This window comes from Bos mutus, chromosome 7 (genome assembly GCF_027580195.1).
Source record: "Bos mutus isolate GX-2022 chromosome 7, NWIPB_WYAK_1.1, whole genome shotgun sequence".
In the NCBI taxonomy this organism is placed as follows: domain Eukaryota; kingdom Metazoa; phylum Chordata; class Mammalia; order Artiodactyla; family Bovidae; genus Bos; species Bos mutus.
In genome coordinates this window covers 57001770-57024899 of record NC_091623.1, presented here as the reverse complement: position 1 = coordinate 57024899, position 23130 = coordinate 57001770, and the positions used below count along the sequence as shown (strand labels likewise).

Genomic DNA, 23130 nt, shown 5'->3' with positions numbered 1-23130 from the left:
GGCAGGAGCTTGAGTCGCGCACGCGCGGGAGAGGATGAAGGCGTGCGCGGTGCCGGCTGTGCGTGGGCCAGCAGGCGGTTGAGAGCCAAGAGTCCGCCTGCCCAGCCCCCGGCGCCTTGCTTGGCTGGCTGAATCAGCCAGGAGTGGGGTTCGGGGTGGGAACCCGCCAGAGAGGGAGGGCGGCGATCGCTCCTCTGAGGCTGCCGTGGAAAACTGGAAGAGCCTGCTGCTCATCCCCCTGGCCTCTGGCCCGCGCCTTCCTCCTACCACCCTCCCCGCCCCGCAGAGATGAGAGGCCCACTGGAACCCAAGGAGAGCAGGTGCAGCAGCCAGGGGCTCCTAGCTTTCCTTGGTCTGGTTCTTCGTGCGGAGCTTGAGGGGAGGGCCGGAGCCAGTCGTAGAGGGGCGGGAGGGTGGGGGCGGGGCAGTGAGAGGGGCGGAGGGCCGGGACGTGCACGCACGCTCGGAACAGGTGCGGGGCGGTCACAGGTTCTGGCAGCACTGCAGCTTGTTGGGTTTCTGTCCGTCGGTGGTGGGCGGCACGCTGATGTCCACAACGTTGTTTCCGGGGGACTCGTCGTGCGCTGCACGGTCCGCAATTTGCTTCTGTGACACGATGCGATAGATCTCTACGGGGTGGGGGGAGGGAAGCACGGGGTGAGGCCGCAGTACTCTTCCGGATGTCACCTCCTCCAGGCAGCCCTCCGGATGCTGAGTTGGAATCCCTCCCAAAGGCTCCCACTGTGCCCTGGGCGCCCCTTAATGGGCTCCCGGAGGTTCCCCCCAATCCCCAAGGCTAGCTGTGTACCCGGAAACAGAAGGACCCACACCTGTCTGCAAATGTACCTCCCACCCAGGGCCACTCGTTCTGTAAGATCAGAGGCCTTCTTTTCCAAGGAGAAATTTCCAGAAGCCCGTGGGCTCCGAGTCCCTGAGGCCACATGCCTCCCGCCGACCCTGCAGGCTGTTCTCTAGTGAAGCTACCCAGGACCCACCTGCAGGAGGGTCCCTGTGTTGTGAGTGACAGTACGGGTGGGACCTGGCCTCATGCTGTGGAGCAGGCCCTGTCTGTCCCCATGTCTAGACTGAACAGTGGTTTTCATGAAGGAAGGTTTGGGGGCTGTGCTCTGGAGCATGTGACCTGGGTGGCTGGGGCCCTGCTCATGCCCACCCTCTGGGACCCCAGCTTGGCCCTGTGACCACCTGTGAGGATGTTCTTAAATGCTTCCTCCACGTTGGTGGAATCCAGGGCTGAGGTCTCAATGAAGGACAAGTTGTTCTTTTCTGGAAGAGAGGATGTGGCCCAGGTGAGTCAGCTGGGGGGGTGGGGTGGGGGGCACCCCTACCCTCTCCTGGGGACCCTGCCTGCCTGCCCACTCACCTGGTCCAGGAGATGAAGGTTGGGGGCCAAAGGGGTAGGACTGGATACTTACTCTCGGGGAGGGGAGACTGGCTCTGTGGCCACAGGCATGGAAGATGCACCCAGTGTGGGCCAGCTGCCTTGCCTGCCTTCCAGATGCTTCTCTGACACCTCAGAGTCCCGCTCTCAGCAGCATGGCCCCTCGAGGCCCCGGCCAGAGCAGATGACCCAGAGTGACCCCCTGGCTGCCCTCTGGCCACCCCTTCAGGTCTGGTGGGCACTCACCTGCGAAGGCGCGGGCCTCATCCGTGGGCACAGCCCGCAGGTGGCGCAGGTCGCTCTTGTTGCCCACCAGCATGATGACGATGTTGCTGTCAGCGTGGTCCCGCAGCTCCTTCAGCCAGCGCTCCACGTTCTCATACGTCAGGTGCTTGGCAATGTCATATACCAGCAGGGCGCCCACTGCGCCACGGTAGTACCTGTGAGGATGGAGGGGCGGGGCCAGGTGTGAGCTGAGTCAGTGCCTGAGGGGGCATCCCAGGCTCCATGGGCAGCAGCTCCTTGGCCTGAGGGGTGACCAACGTGGCCTCGAGAGAGAGGTGCGTGTCCTGAGGCCCCAGGCTCCACCCCCCGGATTCAGCTCAGGAATGGGGAGGCCTGAGAGAGAGTTGGGAATCTGGGGTCAGAAGACACTCCTTGGGTCAACCACTAAAAGGAGAAGACCACCACACAGGGAAATGCCCTGTGTGGCCTAATGCCCGCTGTGGCCTGTCCTGTCCGGGGCACCAAGCAGATGGATGGACAGGCATTCAGTCCAAGAGATCAAGGAGCGGAGGAAGGGACCTGGCCTCAGTGAAAGGAATCCAGGAGGCAGCAAGTGGCTGATGGAAGTTGGAAGGGTCAGGGAAGAGGCAGCCTGTGGGGTCATGATGGCTACTGGGAGGCCAGGATGGAGTGGGACATGGTGAGCACTGGTAGGGGGCTGGGCGGGCTGAGCAGACAGGATGGGGCGCAGGCAGAGGGGAGTGGCCCAGGCCAAGACTGACGATGACAGCCCTCACCATGCAGCCAGTGCCCAGAGGCACGGCAATACGTCAACAGGACCCGGGGGTCAGAGGGGCTGTGGGGCGTGCCCACCTGGGGGTCACAGCATGGCCAAGACTGGGCACCAGCCTTCTAGCGGGTCCACAGCTCCCAGGGATCTTGTCCCTCCACCCTGGGCCTCCTGCTCTCGGGGTTGTGTTCACGATTCCCCTCTCCCCTGGCCCCGCTGCTCACGCCGAGGTGATGGCGCGGTAGCGCTCCTGGCCAGCAGTGTCCCAGATCTGCGCCTTGATGGTCTTGCCGTCCACCTGGATGCTGCGGGTGGCGAATTCGACGCCGATGGTGCTCTTGCTCTCCAGGTTGAACTCGTTGCGGGTGAAGCGGGACAGCAGGTTGCTCTTCCCCACGCCCGAGTCCCCGATAAGCACCACTGGGGGGAGGGGTGGGGAGGGGCACGAGTGAGGCTCCCTGGGCCAGAAGCGGGCAGTGCCCCAGAGCCGAGACCCCACATGCCGCCCACATCCACCCACAGGGCCTTCACAGCGGCGCCCAGGGTGCTGCAGACGCATGACAAGAGTCAGACGGAGCGGAGTCAGTACTGTCCTGGGCCCCTAGCATGAGGTACGACACGAATAGGGTCCTTTAGAGCAGGGCTGCCCCAGATGGGACCCAGGCACTGGGCAGAAGGCAGCCTGGGGAGTCGCAAACCTCGACAGTCCCAAACTTCCCTGGTGACCTGGGAAGTCAGGGCATGCCTGAGAAAGCCTCAGGACTGGGTGACCTTCCGCAGGTCACTTAACCTCTCTGGGCTGCCTTTTCCACAGGAAGACAGTGACGGGAGCACCTTAGGGAGGGGGTCATGGGAATGCCTGGGATCGGAACTCAGCCAACATCTGGTACACTAGGGCAGGTTTGCAGGGCAGGTAGGGGGGTGGTGTCAGATCATCCTGCAGGCACGACGGAACAAGAGCCTGCCTGAGCCGTGAACGCAGAGCAGGGCAGAAAATGGGCGAGTCTCTCTCCACTCTTCCCTTTATCGTGCTGCCTGTCCCCAGCTGTGTAAGCCCTGCCTCTGGGGGCCCAGCCGCTCCAGGCTCTGGGCTGGAAAGGCCAGGAGGGGCTGTGTTCAGGCTCAGAACACAGTCCCGGGGACTTGTGTCCATGTGTGCACCGTGTGTGCGCAGTGCAGAAGAAACAGCGTCTCTCTAGATGCTCCAGTTGGAAACCACAGGGACGCCCAAGCGTTGGTCTTAGGCTCTGGCACCCCAGGGGCTGCGGACATGGTCGGTCGCTCAAGGCCCCAGCGAAGTTTTTCCTTGATGAGAAATTCTATGTGTGCGCGCCCAGATTCCTGCTGCTTGTTACAGCTTCGCTGCTCCCTGACCCCAGACAGGAGCGTCGACGAACAGGCTGTTTTCCTCTATGCCGCCAGAGGGCGCCTGTGAGCACCCAGAGTGGGTTCCCCCCCCTCCCCCACCCCCTCATAGGGATCCCACCTCCAAAGTCCGGAGCCCACAGGGCCCTGCATGACCTGCCCCGTCCCCTCCCTGCCCTCACCTCCCCTCTTTTTCCCCCCTCACTCACTCTGTTCCAGACACGTGGGCCTCCTCGCGACACTACCCTTTACCTGGAAGGTTATTCCCCAAGTACCCACCGGGTTCCTGCTCTCCTCTGTGTGGCCCCTCTGGTGGCACTTGATCAAGGAGGCCAAACCCTGCCATTTTCTTAAAACGTCACTCCCCAGTCCCCTTCCCTGCCTTTCCTCCATAGCTTCCAACCCACCACACTCGCCAGCTTTCATTTAATGATTTTTTTTGTCACTCTGCCTCGAGGGCAGCCATCTTGGACAGTCTGGTTTGCTGTCGTATCCCCAGGACCTGGCGCGGTGTGGCGCACAGGACACACCTGATTAATACCTATTGGATGAACGAATGCCAAAGGAGCTGGCGGAGCTTCCCAGGCCCACCTCTCCCCCACTGGGAGATGCCCAGGTCACCATCCTCGGGCTCTAAGTAAGGAGGGGTAGGCCAGGCAGCTCCCAGGACTCAGTACGCTCTCTGGACTGGCTGCATTAGAGCCAAGAATAACAAGAACAAGAAGAATGTTCTGTGCTGAGAAAGCTCTTGATGTGCTATCACCTCACATATACATCACATGACGCATTTTACAGATGAGAAACTGAGGTGCAGACAGGCAGCCACTTGCGTGGGACCATCCAGTTGAAGAGTGGTTCAGCAGGATGTGAACCCAGGATTCCTAAGTACAGGGCTGAGCTCAGGGTCTGGGTTTAGCCTCCTCTCCCACCATCTGGGGTATCCTGACCCCCTACAGTAGCTGGAAACTCCTATTCATCCTTCAAAACCCCTGGGTTCAGGCACTCCTCTCCTCTCAAACTACCACCAAGCCACTGATGACAATGCCAATGTCCTCTCCTGACACCATGGGCACCAGACACAAGAATGCCAAGTTGACTTCAGAGAATGGTGGAAAGAGGTCAGTGAACATGGGCCTGAGGGCCAAGGACTCCCAGCCATGCCAGTGGGGCCACGGCTGGACTGACTGTGGGCCCACTGTCCACACCCCCAACCCCTGACCTCCTTCCCATGGTGATGGCATGAATCTGGCCAAAGCCAAGATTTGCACACAGGTCTCATGTCCTCAGGAACAGAACAGGAAATGCAGAGGAAGAGGGTCCCTTTGGGCCCGGCCCTGTATTCCCCCTACCCTCTCACGGTCTTCCCAGCCCTGTCCATCTGTCCAGCCTGGGGGTCCCATTCTCCACATGGGGTCTGCTCTGGCCCAGCCAACAATCTCTTGAGCCCCACAGGCCAGGCCCAGCCCTAAGGGCTTTGTTATGGAGTTCGCAAGGCCACCCCAGGGACAGATGCTCACATGATCATGTATAGTTGGGGATGCTTAACCCAGAGTGACCAAGTCCCCTGGCCCAAGGTCACGCCATGAGAACAGTGGAGCCCAGAGCCACACAAGGGCCACCAGCCACAGCCCAGACAAATGGCCCAGAAGGCAGGGCTGCCCCCTAGGTCCCTGGCACACGGTGCCCAGTGCAGAACTGGCTGGTGAGGCAGTGGCCAGGCCAGTCCTGTGTGCAGGCTGTGGAATGAGGATGGCATTGTCCAAAGTACAAGTCATCTGTTGTCTCAGGGAAACAAAGAGCCCTTGAGGACATGGCCCCCAGCATTTCCCCAGAAGTTGGTGGCATCACTGGCCGGGACACAGTCCCCCAGGGCACACCACTTGGCTGGCCAAGCAGGCAAGCCCCGCTGGCAAAAACAAAGAGCTGGCACCTCTTGGAAACCCTTGGTCCCCTGCCCTGCCCCAGGACAGTGCAGCACATCTAGAGTCCAGCCTCTGACACTCAGGCCACTGAGTGGCCATCAGAGGCACTGCCCCCCCCCACTCCAGGCTGATCAGGGGTCACAGATGCTCCCACTGTGGACCTCACCACCTGGTCCATCAGAGGAGAGGTCAAGGGAACCCCTGGGGAATTGACGGGCAGGCTGGGGAAATGGCCCTGGACTGAAAAGGATAAAATGTTAGCAGGATAAAAGTGAGGGTCTATAATTAGATACAAATAAATAAACTCACTTCTGGGGGTGCGAGGGATGAGCCTAGTGGAAAAGGAGAAGCATGTGGGAAAACCCCCAGGGGGACCTGTTGGCCTTGACCAGGAGGACAGGGGAGCCAACCTGTGATGTGGCTGCCAGAAAAGCACATTGGTGCCGGGAGGGCTGGGCAGAGGGCAGCCAGTGTCCTGAGTGAGCGGTGTGGCCCCTCCATGCCCAGGGCAGGGCCAGGGAAAGGTGACTGAAGCCTGGGGGAGGCTGGGCACAGGATGGGGGATGGGAAGATCACAAACCACTCCACTCCAGAAGGGCTCCCCCGACCAGGCGGCAGGGCGGGGGAGCTGTGTGGTGAGAAAGTGGATCCTTGTCAACCCTTCCAGCACAGCTGTGTCTGGACACCTCTCTACTGCCCAGGCCTGACCCTCTGCAGGCCATGGGGTCACAGGAGGGCCTGTGGGGGGGCAGCTTATTCACATTTCTGTCTACTTGCCATATTTATGGCCAGTGATGCGATAGTGGCAGCTCGCTGCCTGCTGTCTTCCTTCCTTCTTTATTTCCCAGAGTCAGAATTTCCTTTTCCTATTTAACTGAGTGGATTTAGAGACAAATATTAAAAGATAATTGGCAGGGGAGGGGGAGGGTTCTTCCCTGGTGGCTCAGTGGTAAAGAATTGCCTGCCAATGCAGGAGACACAGGTTCAACCCCTGGTCTGGGATGATCCCTCATGCCATAGGGCAGCTAAGCCTGTGTGCCACAATTATTGAGCCTGGGAGCCAACACTACTGAAACACGCATGCCCCAGTGTCTATGCTCTGCAACAAGAAAAGCCATTGCAATGAGAAGCCGACACCACCACAGAGAAACTAGCCCCCTCTTGCCGCAACGAGAAAAGTCCGCACAGCAACAAAGACTTAGCACAGCCAAAAATAAATAATAGAGGGTCAAAAAATAATAGAGAGGTCCTCTGACAAGGCATTAAGTGTGAAGGGAGGTCTCAGATGACCAGACTGGGAACCGCTGACCTTGTGGGTTAGACTGTCACTTCTGACCCGGCTCGAGGTCAGCAGGGCACCTGCTAGAGCGCAGGGGGAGAGGGCAGTGGGGCAGGCAGGCATTGCCCCCTGGGGCCAGTTGTCCCTGAAGTATTTCCAGAAAGAGGACTCAGGAGATGGGTCCTGGGAAGTGCACAGCCCAGTTCCAGTGCCCCTGACCCAGTAACTGTTCTTCTGGGAACAGACTTCAAGGAAATAAACCAAAGGACAAAAGATGACTCGTGCAAACACTTGGAGCTGGATTATTTACAACAGCAAATTGTTGTGTTCCGAGTGGGCCTGGAATTAGCTCTCAAGGGTGGCCAATGTCAGCTGGGGAGCCCAGCTCAGCGGCACAGGACCTGACCAAAGCCTAGGTTCACACAGAAGACTCTGGAAAGTCAGTGACCCCTAAACCAGCCCTGCAAATAACAAGTGAGGAAGGACCACAGAAACACTGGGAGGGGGAATTTCCCTGGTGATCGACCCAGTGGCTAAGACTCCATGCTCCCAATGCAAGGGGGCCAGGGTTCAATCCTTGGTCAGGGTACTAGATCCCACATGCCGCAACTAAGTCCCAATGCAGCCAGATAAATAAATATTTATAAAAGAAAAGAGACTCTGGGAGGAACGCCCCCTACCCAGGCCTGCCCAGCAGTACACATGCAGGTGGGAGCCAGTCAGCACCTGGGGAGCAGCCCCCTGGAGTAGGCTGGGTAGACATAGGCACCATGTGCTGCAGGACTGGCATCCAGGCCACCTGTCACCCACCCTCAAAGCCCTGACAGTGTCCATTCTCGCCTCTAATGTGAGACCCCCCAGGGCTCAGTCAGCACCTGAGCCAGATGCCTGCTGACCACACAGCCTCACCTGCTGGCAACCTATGAGCTTGCAAGCAGCTCCTGGAGCCCACAATGCTGTGTGACAGAGTGGCACAGGGACTCCCTCTGCCCAGAAACCATTCACTACTGGAGATCCCACTTTCTACATCCCCAAGGTCCCCAGAACCCCAGACTCAACCAGGGATGATACCACAGACACATAGTGACGGGCACACTACATTCCCAGCCATGGCCAAGCTCCCCCAATGAGGCAAAGATGCCAAAGGCTGGCATGGGAGGTAGCATGGCAAGGGTGCCCCGAGTGGGCCTGGAGTTAGCTCTCAAGGGTGGCCAATGTCGGCCGGGGAACACAGCTCAGTGGCACAGGACCTGGCCAAAGCCTAGGTTGGCACAGAAGGCTCTGGAAAGTCAGTGACCCCTAAGCCAGCCCAGCAATGGCTGCCTGACCTGCCCACGTCTTACTTGAGGCCCCTAGAGCCCTCTGCTCCCTGGCCAAGGAAGATCCTTTGGTAGGTTGGAGGAGGAGGTCTGACAACCCCAGGTACACTGCTTAAATGGTCTGGGTTCAAATCCTGCTCCACCACGTAAACTGTGCCCGTTTCCAGGTTCGTAAAGAGAAAGACTGGATAATACAATACCGACCTCACTGTGGCGAGGGCTTCAATGAATTCACGTGTGTAAAGTGCTTAGAAAAGTGCAGGTATTTGGAGAGCGCTCTTAAAAGAGTTCTAAGAGTTAACCATTAGGTCTGGGTTTAGCACACACAGTCCCTGACTTCCCCCCCCACTCCAGGTGCCCCTCAACGCATTTCCGACTCCACTTCCCAATCCAGGCTCCACTGCCCTCCCACCACCACCACACCTTGATCCCCATTGTTCTCCCCTACCTTCCCGGGCACCCTACAGATGCACTGCCACTAATCAAAACAGGCCCCTCCCACTAGGTGAGAGCACCGCCCCCATTCGCCCAGCCCATTTCTTGGACACGCCCACCACATCCTAGCACCGCCTCTAACGGCCCCGCCCCCATCGCGAAGGGAGCTTTCCACTCAGCCCGGCCCGCCAAATGCTGGGGCGGCCCCGCCCCTCTGAAGGCCCGCCCCTAACGGCCTCTCCCACTGCCCGGGGCCCCACCCACTCTGGGCCCTGGCCCCGCCTCGGCGCATCCCGGGCCCCCAAGCCTCTCTGGGCAGCCGGCCTCGCATGGCCGCGCACCCTGGCCCGAACTTGACCAAGACCGGCCTTCACTGGCCTTTCTCGGCTGCCCGGCCTGCTGGGCCCCAAGCTTCGGGCTGCGGCCTAGGCCCAGAGGCCTGAAGCGCAGCCTCGGCTCCTGCCTGCCACCGCCCGCTTGCCCGTCTGTGCCCCACCGACCGCACCTTTGAATAGGTAGTCGTACTCGTCGTCCCGGGTCCCCATTGTCCTGGCGCTTCCGGCGGGATCGGCGACTCCGCAGCCCCACCACAAACACCCGACGGGGGCGGAGCCGGCGCCGCGCAGAGCGGCGGCCGAATGGCCAATCAGCGGTGGGTGATGTAGCGACCGGCACCCAGGGCAGCCAATAAGAGACGGAAGCAGAGCCTCTGGGGTGGGCGCCTCCGGAGACCCACCTTCTTCGCCCTCGGTCTCCCGGAGAAAGGCGGAAGGAATGCGGACCTTTCGGAAGTGACAGCCTCACCAGCCTATCAGAAGCGAGTTCTGGAAGGCGGGGCGGAAGACTGGAAGAATGGAACGGATTGACGGGGCGAGTAGCCAATGAGAGGTTTGATTCAGATAGTACCGGGCCACCAGATGACCTGTCCGGGAAGGGAAATAGGGCTACGTCCAGGTAGTGTTACGCTATTTAACGTCCCGATGACGTCATAGGTCAATGCGCGCTGCTCTGCGGTACGCCCACTCCCACCCTCGCTGCCCCAGTAAATGACAGCTCCTGGCGGCATCTGTGTGTGGACCTTTTCTTCTTAGAGGTCCCCTTCTTTCTGGGTTGCAGTTTCCATCCCTACGGCGGCCTCGGTTTCCTCACTCTGTATAACAGGGAAGAAATCTTAGGGAATCTTGGAGTATAACTAGATCATTGATCTAAACAGATCTAATCTACCACCACCGTCAGTCATTGGGTCTTTGTTTAACAAATATATATAAATCCTTACTGGATGTCAGAATCCCTCTGCCAAGCAGGAGATGCAGGTTTGATTGTGGAGAAGGAAATGGCAACCCACTCTAGTATTCTTGCCTGAAGAATCCCATGAACAGAGGAGCCTGGTGGGCTACAGTCCATAGGGTTGCAAAGAGTCGGACACAACTGAGCGACTAAACAACATCTGGGATGTCAGACACTCTCCCCTTCTCTGTCTCTTTATCTTGCTTTATTCCACATCTCTTCTGCCGTAAGGAGGATTTATTTATCTTCCCTTGACATTAAAGTATATTTCCCTCTCAATCCTGTTAATAAACAAAATTCAACTGAGTAAATGTGAAGATCTTATTGCCCTTATTAAAAGGTTCATGAATCAAGCAACATCTCATCTGTCAAGCAGAGATAATTCCCAGTTGTTGTTGTTCAGTAACTCAGTTGTGTCCAACTCTTTGCGACCCCATGGGCTGCAGCACCCCAGGCTTCCCTGTCCTTCACCATCTCCCAGGGTTTGCTCAAAACCATGTCCATTGAGTCAATGATGCCATCCAACCATCACATCCTCTGTCACCCTCTTCTCCTGCCTTCAATCTTTCCCCGCATCAGTGTCTTTTTCAATGAGCTGACTCTTTGAATCAGGTGGCCAAAGTATTGGAGCTTCAGCTTCAGCATCAGTCCTTCCAATCAACCTTCCATTGAGGGTTCATTTCCTTTAGGATTGTACAAAATGGAAGACTTTTATAGAAAAGAGGGTGGAACAAAGAAGTCATGCACAACAGAAAAATGAAAGCCTTCAGGTGAGGCCAGCTTTTGATTGGCTGAGTTGTGGTGTTTCCATTGGCTGGACAGGAAGAAAGTCTTCTTTTCTCCCACTTGAGTGAAGTAGTAGCAGTTTCTGTTTGGGAATTGGCTGAGTTGTGGTGTTTCCATTGGCTGGACAGGAAGAAAGTCTTCTTTTCTCCCACTTGAGTGAAGTAGTAGCAGTTTCTGTTTGGGAGCATAAGGTGCCTCTCTTCTGGTTGGGGTCTGTAACTGATGTCTTCCTGTTTGGGGTAATTGAAGAGTGGCAGGTCATAAGAACTCCCTCTGCAAGCCTTTTTAACTCCTTTTTCTTTTTTTAATTTGCCTGCGCTGGGTCTTAGTTGCCGCATGCGGAATCTTTTAGTTGAGTCATGGAGGCTCTTAGTTGCAGCATGTGGAATCTAGTTTTCCTGACTAGGGATCAAATCAGGGCCCCCTGCCTTGGGAGTGTGGGATCTTAACCACTGCGTCACGAGGGAAGTCCCTTTGATGCCAATTTTAGTTGAGGTTTCCTGTTTTTAATTTTCACAAATATATTTACATATTTAGTTTCTGTCCCCCACCAACAGAGCATCAACCCTGTGAGGGCAGAGACTGTGTTTGTGGCCATCACTGCTTTGTCATAGCTAGTGCACAATAAATGGTTGATTAATGATAGTGTAAGTATAGGGGCTTCCCAGGTGGCACAGTGGTGAAGAATTTGCCTACAATGCAGGAGATGCAGGAGACTCGGGTTTGATCCCTGGGTCAGAAAGATGGAGGAGGAAATGGCAACCCAATCCAGTATTCTTGCCTGGAAAATGCTATAGGCAGAGGAGCCTGGTGGGCAGGCTACAGTCCATGGGGTTGCAACAAGTCAGACACAACTGAGCATGCAGGCATGCTCTATGCAGTGTAAGCATAGAGCTCATGTGCTAATTATAGTAATTATTATAATTGCCTCCTGGACCTCATCCTTGGGATGTTCACCAGGCATCCCAAACACAAATTTGACCTCTTTTCCCATATTCTCTCCTCCTCCTGTGACTCCATCCCCCCACTCCCATCATCAAAGCCAGAGGTTGTGGACTCCTCTCTTTTTCTCATCCTTTATTCCCCTGCCCCTCTCTCCCATCCCCTCCCTCAATTGCATTACTCTGCCCCTCCTCCCTCCTAAATTTCTGACCACTTGGCACCCTCTCCTCTGCTGCTGCCCCTGTCCCAGCCCTGTCATCACTACCTGGACCTGTGTTTCCTGTTCCCAAAATTCCCTGCTCTGTGCTCACCTCATACAGTCTGTTCTTCGCATAGGAGTCAGAGTCTTTCTTCCTTTCTTTTCAAATTGAAGTATAGTTGATTTACAATGGGATTCCCTGGTGGCTCAGATGGTAAAGAATCCACCTGCAATGCCGGAGACCTGGGTTTGATCCCTGGGTCTGATCCCTGGGTCGAGAAGATCCCCTGGAGAAGGAAATGGCAATCCACTCCAGTATTCTTGCCTGGGAAATCCCATGGACGGAGGAGACTGATGCGCTACAGTTCATGGTGTTGCAGAGTCAGACATGATCGAACCGACTAACACTTTCACTTTCACTTGATTTACAAGTATATAAATCACTTGATTTATATACTTTCAGGTATATAGCAAAATGATTCATGTAAGTATATATGAATATATATTCATATAAATATATATATCTCAGATTATTTTCCATTATAGGCTATTGCAAAATATTGAATATAGTTCCCTGTAGTGTACAATAGGCCCTTGTTGGTTACCTATTTTATGTTTAGTAGTGTGTATATTGGAGCAGGAAATGGCAACCCACTCCAGTGTTCTTGCCTGGAGAATCCCAGGGATGGAGGAGCCTGGTGAGCTGCCGTCTATGGGGTCGCACAGAGTCGGACACGACTGATGCGACTTAGCAGCAGTGGCGGCAGCAGCAGTGTGTATATGGGGCTTCCCTGGTGGCACTAGTGGTAAAAAACCTGCCTGCCCATGCCAGAGATGCAAGAGACATAGGCTTGATCCCTGGGTTTTGTTCGTGGGTCGGGAAGATACCCTGGAGGTCGAAATGGCAACCCACTCCAGTCTCTTGCTTGGTGGTGAATGGATCCCATGGACAGAAGAGCCTAGTGGGCTACAGTCCATGGGGTCGCAGAGAGTCAGACATGAACTGAAGCAGCTTAACACGTGCACACACATACTGAGAAAGTCATACCTTTTTTTTCCAGTTCTTTTTTTTAAGTTAGTTCTTTATTGAAGTATTGTTGATTTACAATGTTGTGTTAATTTCAGGTGTATAGTACAGTGATTCATATATATATAATATATATTCAATTATATATGGAGACATATTTTTCAGAAATTTTAAAATATTTATTTTTATTTATTTGGTTGTGCCAGGTCTTAGTTGCGGCAGGAGTGACCTTCAGTCTTCATTGCAGCATCTTTAATTGTGGCATGTGGGATCTAGTTCCCCGACCAGGGATTGAACCCGAGCCCAGAACACTGAGAGCCCAGAGTCTATTTATTTAATTTTGGCCGATCCATGAAGCTTGCGGGATCTTAGTTCCCCTAAACCAGAAATTAATCCGCACCCTCAGCAGTGAAAGCACAGACTCCTAACCGCTGGACGGTCAGGGAAGTCCCTCTAACTGGAATTTGAAAGCATCGGCATTGTTTTTTCACCGAGTTTAGTTTTCCTAACCTATTTATAGCAAGTGATATGGGTTTTCCACATGCTGTAGAGATATGCCTCTACTTTTTAAAAAACTGGGTCAATAAGTCCCTGTATGCCTAGGAGTGTGTCGTCTGGCTTAATTATTAACAACACACCCCCCTTTCACTCTCAACAGTGTCTCCATTTGGACGATCAATTAGAAGAGTGTCTCTGTTTGGACCCTTATCTGTAATGGGAATACATGCATGGTGCTGAGACAAATCTTTTAAAAATTTATTTATTTTTATTCATTTGGCCGAGCCAGGTATTCGCAACTGGCCGAGCCAGTTGCGGCAATGGGGATCTCTGATCTTTGCTGTGGCATATGGGGTCTTTTGTTGCGGCTTGTGAGATCTAGCTCCCTGACTGGGGTGGAACCTGTGTCCCCTGCATTGGGAGCATGGAGTCTTAGCCACTGGACTGCCAGGAAAGTCCCCAGATGAGGATCTTTCTGTTGACTAGCTGTCCCAAGCACTTGGGACAGGGCTTGGCCTTTAGTAGGTGCTTAAGAAATATTAGTTGAATTTATATGTGTGTGTGTGTGTGCACACCCGCGCACTAAGTCACTTCAGTCTTGTCTGCCTCTTTTGTGACTGCATGGACTGTAGCCCGCCAGGCTTCTCTGTCCATGGGGATTCTCCAGGCAAGAATACTGGAGTGGGTTGCCATGCTCTCCTCCAGGGGATCTTCCCAACCCAGGGATCGAAGAACGTGTGTCTCATGTCTTCTGCACTGGCAAGCGTGTTCTTTACCCCTAGTGCCACCTGTGAAGCCTATATATATATATATACACTACATACACATACACACATATATATTTTTTCTTTTTATTCACCCCTCCTCACCCCCTATATGTATATATTTTAAGGCTAATTTAAAGGAAAACTTTTGCAGACATAGCCAAAAGTGGGAAGAGTTTACACAAAACTCTGCATTAATGTAAGAGTAGAGGGAATTCCCTGGCAATTCAGTGGTTAGAACTCTTGAGCATTCACTGCCGAGGTCGTGGGTTCAATCCCTGGTAGGAGAACTAAGATCCGCAAGTTGCAAGGCAAGGAAAAAAAAAAAAGTAACACAGTAGAGCTGGGTTGTGCAAGATGGTGGCCATTGGCCACTGTGGCTGCTGAGCCCTTAAATATGGTCGGTCCAAATGGAAATGTGCCGTAAATGTGAAATCTATACCGGGTTCAGAAGACTCAGTACGAGAAGCCACGTCAAGTATCTCAGTAACTTTTATATTGACCACATGTTTAAACTGCAATATTTTGAATATATCAGGTTCAATCAAGTACACTCCTAAATAATTTTTTCTTTCTTATATATATATATATATATTTTTTTTTTTTTTTTTTTTTGGCCCATGCCACAAGGCATGTAGGATCTTATTTCCAGACCATGGATCAAACCTGTACCCCCTGCAGTGGAAGCTCAGAGCCTTAACCACTGGACCACCAGGGGAGTCCCCTACTTTGTTTCTTTTTAAACTTTAGCTGTTTTTATTTCCTTTTTCTTTGTTTTGCTTTTTTAAAAATGTGACCCCTAAAAAAAATAACATTAAATATGCAGCTTACATCCCTATTTCTCTCATGTGGCCAGACACTAAAAGGTTATCAAGATTCATGTGCATAAGTATGATCAGGAAGAGCATCAAACTTTCTCTATTACCTGCTTCCAGAAGGACCAAATGAGGGTTTTGCTTTGTACCTCTGAAAATGAACATGAGATCTCCATTATGAAACCATAAGTGAAGGAAGTTGAAAGCAGATGTTGGAGACGGTGGGGATGACTAGCATTGTCCTCAAGAGCCCTGGAGTGTTCACCCTCCACCCTGTGAGCCTGTTTATGCGGACTCTGAAAACTGTCCACTTTGAAAAACAAACCAAAGGACATAAAAGAATGAAATGTTTTGAAGTTGCTTTTATTCCGAGAATTCTGTGGGTTCCACCCAGACGCCGTGGGCGCCAGCTGACTCACAGCACCCAGGCACCACAGTACGGTGAGGGTGCCCAGGCCTACGGGAAGCCCTGGTCCTCCAGCCAGTCAATGTGACTGAATCCACTGGCCATCGAGGGCCGGCCTGGCTGCCCCACCCCCGCAGGGTCCCCTCTGCATCCCCTGCTCCTTGGCGGGTGAGGGGGGTTTCTGTGCCCCTCTGTCCCACGTTTTCGGGGTCTGTGCCCAGCAGCCCTACAGCTCTGCTCTCCTCAGAGGGCATTTCCTGCAGCCTCCCCTACTCATCAAGGGGACCTCTCCAGTCATGGGCATCTTCTCTGTCCTCGAGGCTCCAGACAGCCCTTGCCTGGAGCCCCTGCCCAGGCAGGGAGTGGCCACACGTGGACAAGAGTCACTGTCCTCTGGGGGCCTGAAACCAGGCCCCAGAGAGGAGGCTAGGAGGCCGCTGTGGGCTGTACCAGGATGGTGGTGGCCTGCAGTGGGTAGTAGCGGCCCCGCCAGGTCTTCCAGAAGATGCCCTTCTTACGCTGCTGCCGCTGCCTTGGAATGGAGTGGAAATACTGGCCGTTCAGGTTGGAGTGACTGCAGGTGCCAAACCACCAGCCACCTGCCAAGGTCAGAGAAAAGGGGACATGGTCAAGCCTGTGGGTCCTTGGGTCTCCAGTGGGGCCGAGGTGGGGAGGGGGCTGGGTGTTGGCCATCACCCGCTTTAGATGAGAGAACTTTGGCAGTGGTTGTCAGACTGTGTTCCAAGGAACCCCAGCTTGTGACAAAGGCACCTCAGGGGCTCAGGGCACCTCCCCACCCCATCCTGGTAACTGCGGCTTTTACATCTGTGACCCTGGCAAGTTACTTGTCCACACTTGCCACATGGTGAACATTTATTAAAGCCTTTCTATGACTGTCGTGTGTTTCACTAGTTTGTATCACACTGAACCATGTGAAATTAATCACTATTCCATCCTTCTTCCCAAGACGGAAATGGCAACCCACTCCAGTGTTCCTGCCTGGGAAATCCCATGGACAGAGGAGCCTGGCAGGCTACAGTCCTCGGGGTCACAAAGAGTTGGACATGACTCAGTGACTAAACAACAAACAACCATCCTTCTTCGACCCACCACAAGGCGGTTTCATCTGTTTCACTTCATAGGTCGTGGGCTCTGCCTTCAGTTTGTCTTGGTGGCTAGCCTGTGGCAAAGTCATCTCATTGTATTAATATTTTCATAGCAATCATGTGGTGTGGGCAGAGTGGTTATACCCTTTCTTTTTTTCTGGCCTCACCATGCAGGATCCTAGTTCCGTGACCTAGGATTGAACCCATGTCCCCTACAGTGGAAGCTCAGATCCCCAACCACTGGACCACCAGGGAAGTCTCTATACCCATTTTAAAGATGGGGAAAATGAAGGGGGGGAGGCCTTGTCAGTTGCCTAAGGGTCCACAGCAAGTAAGGAGAAGGGGGCACAGAAATAAGGACTTCCCTGGTGGTCCAATGGTTAAGAATCTGCACTCCCAATGCAGGGGGCACGGGTTTGATTTCTGGTCAGGGAACTAGATCCCACATGCTTCAACTAAGACCTGGCACGGCCAAAAAAAAGAACAGTGGCATGGAAACAGATGGGGTTGAAGGCGGGGCAGGGATGCAGAAAAGCTGTGTGGAGAAGGGCAAGATGGGGAGGGACAGGGCTCGCTTACCAGAGAGGCTCCTGGCGCAGTTCTTGTCTCCGCGGAGGTCGTGGTCCTGGTCCCAAGTGGAGAAGGGCAGGGAGAGGCCACTGGGCGAGAAGGTGGTGGCGCCCAGTTTGCTGGCCACCGGTGGCGTGAGCTGCAGGCTGTAGGCGGTGTCTTCACCCCCCAGGTGGATGGGGAACTGCAAGGACTCGGCATTGCCCTCCCAGTCCTGCAGCTGCACAGCCAGGCGGCTGCCACGGTCCCCAAGGATGTGATGCACCTTCTCCAGGCCCAGCCAGAACTCGCCTGCCATGGGAGAGGCCAATCCATGAAGAGGACCCCCAGATCTGTAACACTCTCCTCCCCGCTATGCCTCTGGCCTGCAGGAAACACCTACCTTGGGGGTCTCCGAAGCCATCTTTGTAGGCTTCCCAGGGCTGGTTAAAGTCCACGGAGCCATCCTGACGCCTCTGAATTACGGTCCAGCCTCCATCTGCCCAGAAAAGTGCGAGGTCATCAGGAGGATTCTTCTTATAAGGGATCCTGCCTCCCCAGTTTGGCTCCCTAAACCCCAAAGCACCTCTAAACCCAGGGAGAACAGTTCCTCTCACCCACCCCAGCAGGATGGGAGGAAGACTGGCAAAGAAAGAAGGTGAGCTGGCCAGTAAGCTGGGGGTTCTGCCTAGATCTTTGTCCTAGGACTCAGCAGAGAAGGAGGAAGTGGGGAATAAGAAGTGGCTGCACTTGACGGAAAGACAACCAGGCCTGTGATATTCAGGGTACCTGGGGGCCAGCCCAGCCCTACCTGAGGTCATTTTGCAGTTAACCAGGAAAGGCGGGGATCCCTGGGGCTGGATCTGGAACAATCCACTTTCCCTCTCTCCCTCTTCAAACAGCTCCTGGCAGTCCCTGGGCAGTCCTGAAGGACAGACAAAAGATGGGGGGGATTGAAACGGAGAGCCGTCCTAGGGGCGTCTAAGGAAACAGGCATGTCTGGGGGCTAGGCAGCATGTGACAGGGGCAGGAGGGGGCACTCCTCAGCTCACCGTGCCCCCTTCCACTTGCCTAAAGTTGCCCATCACTCCCCAGGACCAGCCAGACCCATCCTGCCTCCTCCCACCCTGAACGCCCATCCTCTGGCCACACAGCCTTCCTGGTAGCACACACGCTCTGGCCACAGGGCCTTTGAACATGCTAGTATTCTGCCTAGGACCTCTTCCCTCATGCAGTTCTCTGCCTCATATTAAAAGTCCCAGCTTCTGGAAAGGATGATGTCTCAGACACCCATCCCTCCCCTCCCCTCCCCCACATCCTGTTGCAATAAATAGGGAAAAAAGAGGAATGAGTTTTTTTCTTTCCCTTTCCTGAGAACAAAGAAGATAAAGAGAACAGTGATCAGGCCTGAACATTCCTAGTTGTTTCCTTTTTCTTACTTTAACTGCTCCTAACTCTGCTTGTCAGTAACGAAGCTTGCTCTTCGGCCTTTCTGGGGTTTACCCTTACAACACCCTTCCCCTTGTAGTTACACACTGGAAAGAAGACCACAGAGCCACGGAACAGCCAGACTCAATCACTGAGTTACCAACACCAGACTATGACTGTCTTAGAAACAATGCAAGAGGGAGAAATCAAGACCCTGTCACCTTTGTTCCTCATCACCGACCCCTGACTATGAGCCTTTGCCTTATATAAGGCCCGAGACTCATCATGGGCGTTGAGGGGGCACAGTTCTTGAGGCATGAGCCTACCGTGTTTCGAAACTCTTTGCTGGCTGAGAATTAAAGCCACCTTTCTATTCCCTCCAAACTCTGTCTCTGTATTTTTTTCTTCAGCTTCAGTGGGCAGAGAAGGCCAAGATTTTGGCCATCATTAGCCCGAGACCAGGCTAAGGGCCACTGAGGACTTCCTACTCCCCAAAACTGGGGACATCTGTGATCTCTCCACAACTTCCCATACTGTATGAAGTCCCTGAAGTCAGGAATGAGGAATGGCTCTCTGCCCACCATCTGGCACCAGCTGATGCCAGCCCACAGCAGATGTTTAATAAAGATGCCATGAAAGAATGATTGAAGGAGCTGGACCAGAGTGGGGGTGGGGCCGGAACAGAGAGAAACAGGAAGGGGCTCTGCTTCCTCCAGCCTTGGGTGAGCATTAGGCCTGGATAGGGTTTGGAGGGCACCACAGAGGCCCCACCCGGGGTCCCGGGCATCTGAGAGGGAGAAGGAAGGATTGAAGAGTGAAGGAGGGAGGGACGGAGGGATGGCTTGGGCATGTCTGCAGACTGGGGAAGTCCCTGGCCCCCACCCCAGCAGGAAAAGTAGGGGAAAGGTTGAAGAGGGAAGGGCAGGCTCAGGTTGAGGGGTGAACATGTTGGCGCTGTGGGGGTGGGGGCGGGCCCAGAGTGACTGCTGACATTTCCCGGCTCCTCAGGCAGCTCCCCTTTCGCCTACTTTCCTCTCTTCCAATCACAACAGGCAGCCGGCCAAACCACCAGTGTGGCTTCCATTAGCACCAGCTGTTTGTCTCCTCAGCTCTGACCTTTCTCTGGCTTGGCAGGGCTGAGCCTGGAGTCCCCCAACCTACACATGACCCCCCCTCCCCCATCACATTCCTGAGGTGGGACCTTTGCCTGCTGGCCCCTCCCAGAAGCCCCTCATGGCAGGGCTACCATTTGGGAGGGTGTAGCGGACCCTTCCCCTTCCTGGTGGGGGAGGTGGTGGGACCAAGAGATGGGAGAGCCCTCAAGACCAGAGGGCTGGAAGCCAGCAACCAGCCCGAGGGCGGGTGTGAAGAGGGGGATTCGAACTTTCACCCGGTTGGCTGTAGACTGCTGCAGATGCCAGTGGGGGGATGGGGTAGGAGGACCTCAGAGAAGTCAGCCAGGTCTGGACCTGTGAACTTAGGGTGGGACAGAGACACTGGGGAGCTGGGAGCCAGGGTCAGACACCTACAGACATGCTGGTTTGGAGATGTGGGGTGCTCTGGGGCACACACAATAAAGGATCTAGAACTTGTAGGAGTCGGGGCAGGGTGAGAAGGGGCGATCAGCACTTCCAGGTCAATAGAGCCGTGAGAGCCAGGCAAGGTGCATGGATCAAGGGCCCCAGACTTGTTAAGAGATGCAAGAGTGAATGGTGTGACTGGCCGGGGAGATGGGGGTTCCCTGCCTTAGTCTCCCTTCCCAGATCCACACTCTAAAATGAGGGCCCAGAATTCCCTGGCCGGCCTGTGGTTAAGACTCTGTGCTTCCAGTGCATGGGGCGTGAGTTCAATCCCTGGTCAGGGAACTAGGATCCACATGCCAAGTGATGCAGAAAACAAACAAACAAACAACAACAAACACCTGGTGGCCCCAAACATCAGAACATCCCCCTCCCCAGCAGCTGTTCTCTTTTAACCCAAGGGGGGCTCCAGTCTCCCAAACTGGCACCCTTTTGTCCACCATCCCGCCCTCCTGCAAGGGTCCAACCCCCAGGAAGGTGTCCCTGAGCCATGCCAGCCCTTTCCCCACACCCTTGCAGCTCAACCCCCTCTTGGACCCACTTTCCCAACCCCTGCTCCAGTTAGTGGCTCTCGAGGCTTTGGGAAAATCCCACTGACTTTCTGGGAAGAAGGGTTTGAGGGGAGCCCAGAGAGGAAGGGTAAGGGCTGAAGAGGAGGATGTCCTGGTCACCCCTTCACCAGAGACCTGTCCTCCCACGAGGATGCACAGCCAGAGCCTCTCTCTTTCTCAGTAAGGTGGACCCAACAAGGAAAGGGGAAAGAATGGTAAGTCGGGGAATGAGGGTGGGGGTTGGGGGGAGTTTGCTAGAGTCCAGCAAAAGGTTGGACACTCACTGTGCAGGCGGCTGATATTGTGAGCTGGGCCAGCAAGCTGGGCCATCTTGGGCAGCCTCTTCCTCCTGGCGGGCTTGGCCATCTCGTGGCCCGGGTGCCTGGGGGCCAGGTGATCCATCTAGGACAGGACCAGGAGGAGGATGTCAGGTCTGGCTGGTTCAGGCTGCTCAACCTGCCTGGCTCCACAGCCAGACCCACAGGGTCCACCTTGAACCTCCCTCCCCATCTGGAGCAAGCACTGGCACCTGGCTCTGTAGATTCTGGATTCGCAGCTGCTGCTTCTCCAAGTGCCGCTGCTGCTGGGCCACCTTCTGGAAGAGTTGCTGGATCCTGCTGTTCTGAGCCTCCAGCTGAGTCTGGGGAGAGTGTAAAAGTCTGGTGAGGATCCGGTCTTCTGCCTCCACCTTCTCCATTCATCCGCTGGTCCTGCTTCCAACTCTCCATCCTCTGAGGCCGGGGCAGAAGAGCCCAGGCTTCCCTGGTGGCTCAATGGTAAAGAATTCGACTGTCCATGCAGAAGATACAGGAGAAGTGGGTTCGATCCCTGGAGATCCGCTGGAGGAGGAAATGGCAACCCACTCCAGTGTTCTTGCCTGGAGAATCCCATGGACAGAGGAGCCTGGAGGGCTACAGTCCTGTGTTGTGCATAGTCGCTCACTCGTGTCCGACTCTTTGCGACCCCATGGACTGTAGCCTGCCAGGCTTCTCTGACCATGGGGATTCTCCAGGCAAGAATAACGGAAAGGGTTGTCATGCCCTCCTCCAAGGTATCTTCCCAACCCAGGGATCGAACCCAGGGTCTCCTGCACTGAGGCGGGTTCTTTACCGTCTGAGCCACCAGGGAAGCTCGTTACAGTCCATGGGGTAGCAAAAGAGCCGGATATCACGGAGCGACTGAGCATGCAGGCAAAAAGGAGAGACCAGGGTGTTCGGGATGCGCCCCTTCTTGTTCACTCCCTTCCAGGGCAGTAGCGTATATGTACCTTCAAGCTGCGGAGGGTTTCTGGGGAGGCGTCGCCGCCGCCGGGATTGACCAGATTGGCCTGGGCGCGCGGAGGCGCGGCGGACCCCTCAGGATCCTTGCAGGCGGCCCCACACGCGCCCAGACGCCGTTCCAGCTCGCCCAGCTGCCCACGGGTGCGCTCCACGTGTTCGCGCAGCCCGTGGCCGAGCTGCAAGAGGCCGTGTGCCAGCACGTTCACCTCGTCCCAGGAAGCAAAGCGCGGCGTCTCGGGAGGCTCCGGGCGGCCCTGAGCACTCAGCAGCCCGGCGGTGGCGGCGCACAGCATCAGGGCTGCTCCGGCTGTCGGCGCACAGCGCATCCTTCCTGGTGGTCCAGGCTTCGGAACGCGGAGATTCGGAGAGGCAGGAATGAGGGGGCGCCAGAGAGACTCTGGGGTCGAGGTGCGAGGGCTGGAAACCCGAAGGCCCTGGCGGAGGACTCGCTTCGGTGCAGAAGCCAGAGGAAAGACTCGAATGACAGCCCCCGGCCCTCGGCTTGGTGTGTCTGTGCGACGCCCTCTGTTATAAGCGCTGCGCGCGCGAGGAAGGAGGAGCCTAGAAGGCGGGGCGCGTGAAGTTCCGGGGGCGGGGAGTGGGGGCCGGGGTTGGGGTTCAGTATGCTGGAAGCAGGGTAGTTATGCCGGCTCTGGGAAGCCGTGGGAAGTGCAAAAGTCTGGCTTCTCTCACCAGGTCCTGATGTGCGTTTTCCGTCGTGCCTTCTCTGCTGACCATGGGAGACGTGACTTCCTCTCCCCGCGGTCCCCTTCCAGGCACCGGCATTCCGAGGCCCTACCCCCACCCCACCCCAGCCACGTTCGGTGGGGAAACGGCGCCGGCAGGAACGGCATGCCCGGCAGCATTCCTGACCCCCACTCTCCAAGTCAAGAGCTAGAGAAGAGGGTTCTGGTATGTCGAGTCCAGCAGGACCAGGCAGGAAGCCCGGAAGCACGCAAACATCCCCTCATCCGGGAGAGCATATCAAGCCCAGGCTGGACCCCCTGGGGAGGCATCTCCCAGGCTTCTGCTCTCCTTCCTGCTCAAGGCTTCATCATCGCAGATGTGTTGGTGGGATTTTCGTTTTCTTTTTTAAATTTGGGTGTGCTGGGTCTTAGTTGAGGCATGCAGGGTCTTTAGTTCCCTGACCAGGGATCAAACCTGGGTCCCCTTCATTG

At 55.3% G+C, this 23130-nt stretch overlaps 2 protein-coding genes across 3 annotated transcripts; both read right to left on the bottom strand.

The window, feature by feature from the left end:
- Positions 1-402: 402 nt before the first annotated feature.
- RAB11B (RAB11B, member RAS oncogene family) lies at positions 403-9460 on the bottom strand. The gene is made up of 5 exons (XM_005890720.3): positions 9240-9460; positions 2639-2834; positions 1646-1839; positions 1204-1284; positions 403-629 (listed from the first exon to the last, which is right to left on the bottom strand). The coding sequence occupies exons 1-5, from the start codon at positions 9277-9279 to the stop codon at positions 484-486; spliced, it is 657 nt and encodes a 218-aa protein (XP_005890782.1). The 5' UTR covers positions 9280-9460; the 3' UTR covers positions 403-483.
- A 5939-nt stretch (positions 9461-15399) lies between these two features.
- Positions 15400-22699, bottom strand: ANGPTL4 (angiopoietin like 4). 2 transcript variants are annotated; one of them, XM_005890721.2, is made up of 7 exons: positions 21940-22691; positions 21202-21312; positions 20957-21074; positions 17925-18038; positions 17517-17612; positions 17144-17425; positions 15400-16057 (listed from the first exon to the last, which is right to left on the bottom strand). In XM_005890721.2, the coding sequence occupies exons 1-7, from the start codon at positions 22276-22278 to the stop codon at positions 15885-15887; spliced, it is 1233 nt and encodes a 410-aa protein (XP_005890783.1). In that variant the 5' UTR covers positions 22279-22691; the 3' UTR covers positions 15400-15884. The 2 variants fall into 2 exon arrangements, with proteins under 2 accessions (XP_005890783.1, XP_070229882.1); XM_070373781.1 differs by lacking the exon at positions 17925-18038 and having other exon boundaries at positions 21940-22699.
- Positions 22700-23130: the final 431 nt, after the last annotated feature.

Excerpts from the sequence above, each read along its gene's own strand:
- RAB11B (XM_005890720.3), bottom strand. The coding sequence starts at position 9,279 with ATGGGGACCCGGGACGACGAGTACGACTACCTATTCAAAG. Across the intron at positions 1,285-1,645 it reads TGAGGCCCGCGCCTTCGCAG|AAAAGAACAACTTGTCCTTC; the intron begins GTGAGTGCCCAC and ends CCTCTCTTCCAG. Across the intron at positions 630-1,203 it reads ATTTAAGAACATCCTCACAG|AGATCTATCGCATCGTGTCA; the intron begins GTGGTCACAGGG and ends CCCACCCCGTAG.
- ANGPTL4 (XM_005890721.2), bottom strand. The coding sequence starts at position 22,278 with ATGCGCTGTGCGCCGACAGCCGGAGCAGCCCTGATGCTGTGCGCCGCC. Across the intron at positions 21,313-21,939 it reads AAACCCTCCGCAGCTTGAAG|ACTCAGCTGGAGGCTCAGAA; the intron begins GTACATATACGC and ends CACTCTCCCCAG. Across the intron at positions 18,039-20,956 it reads CAATATCAGCCGCCTGCACA|GACTGCCCAGGGACTGCCAG; the intron begins GTGAGTGTCCAA and ends TCTGTCCTTCAG.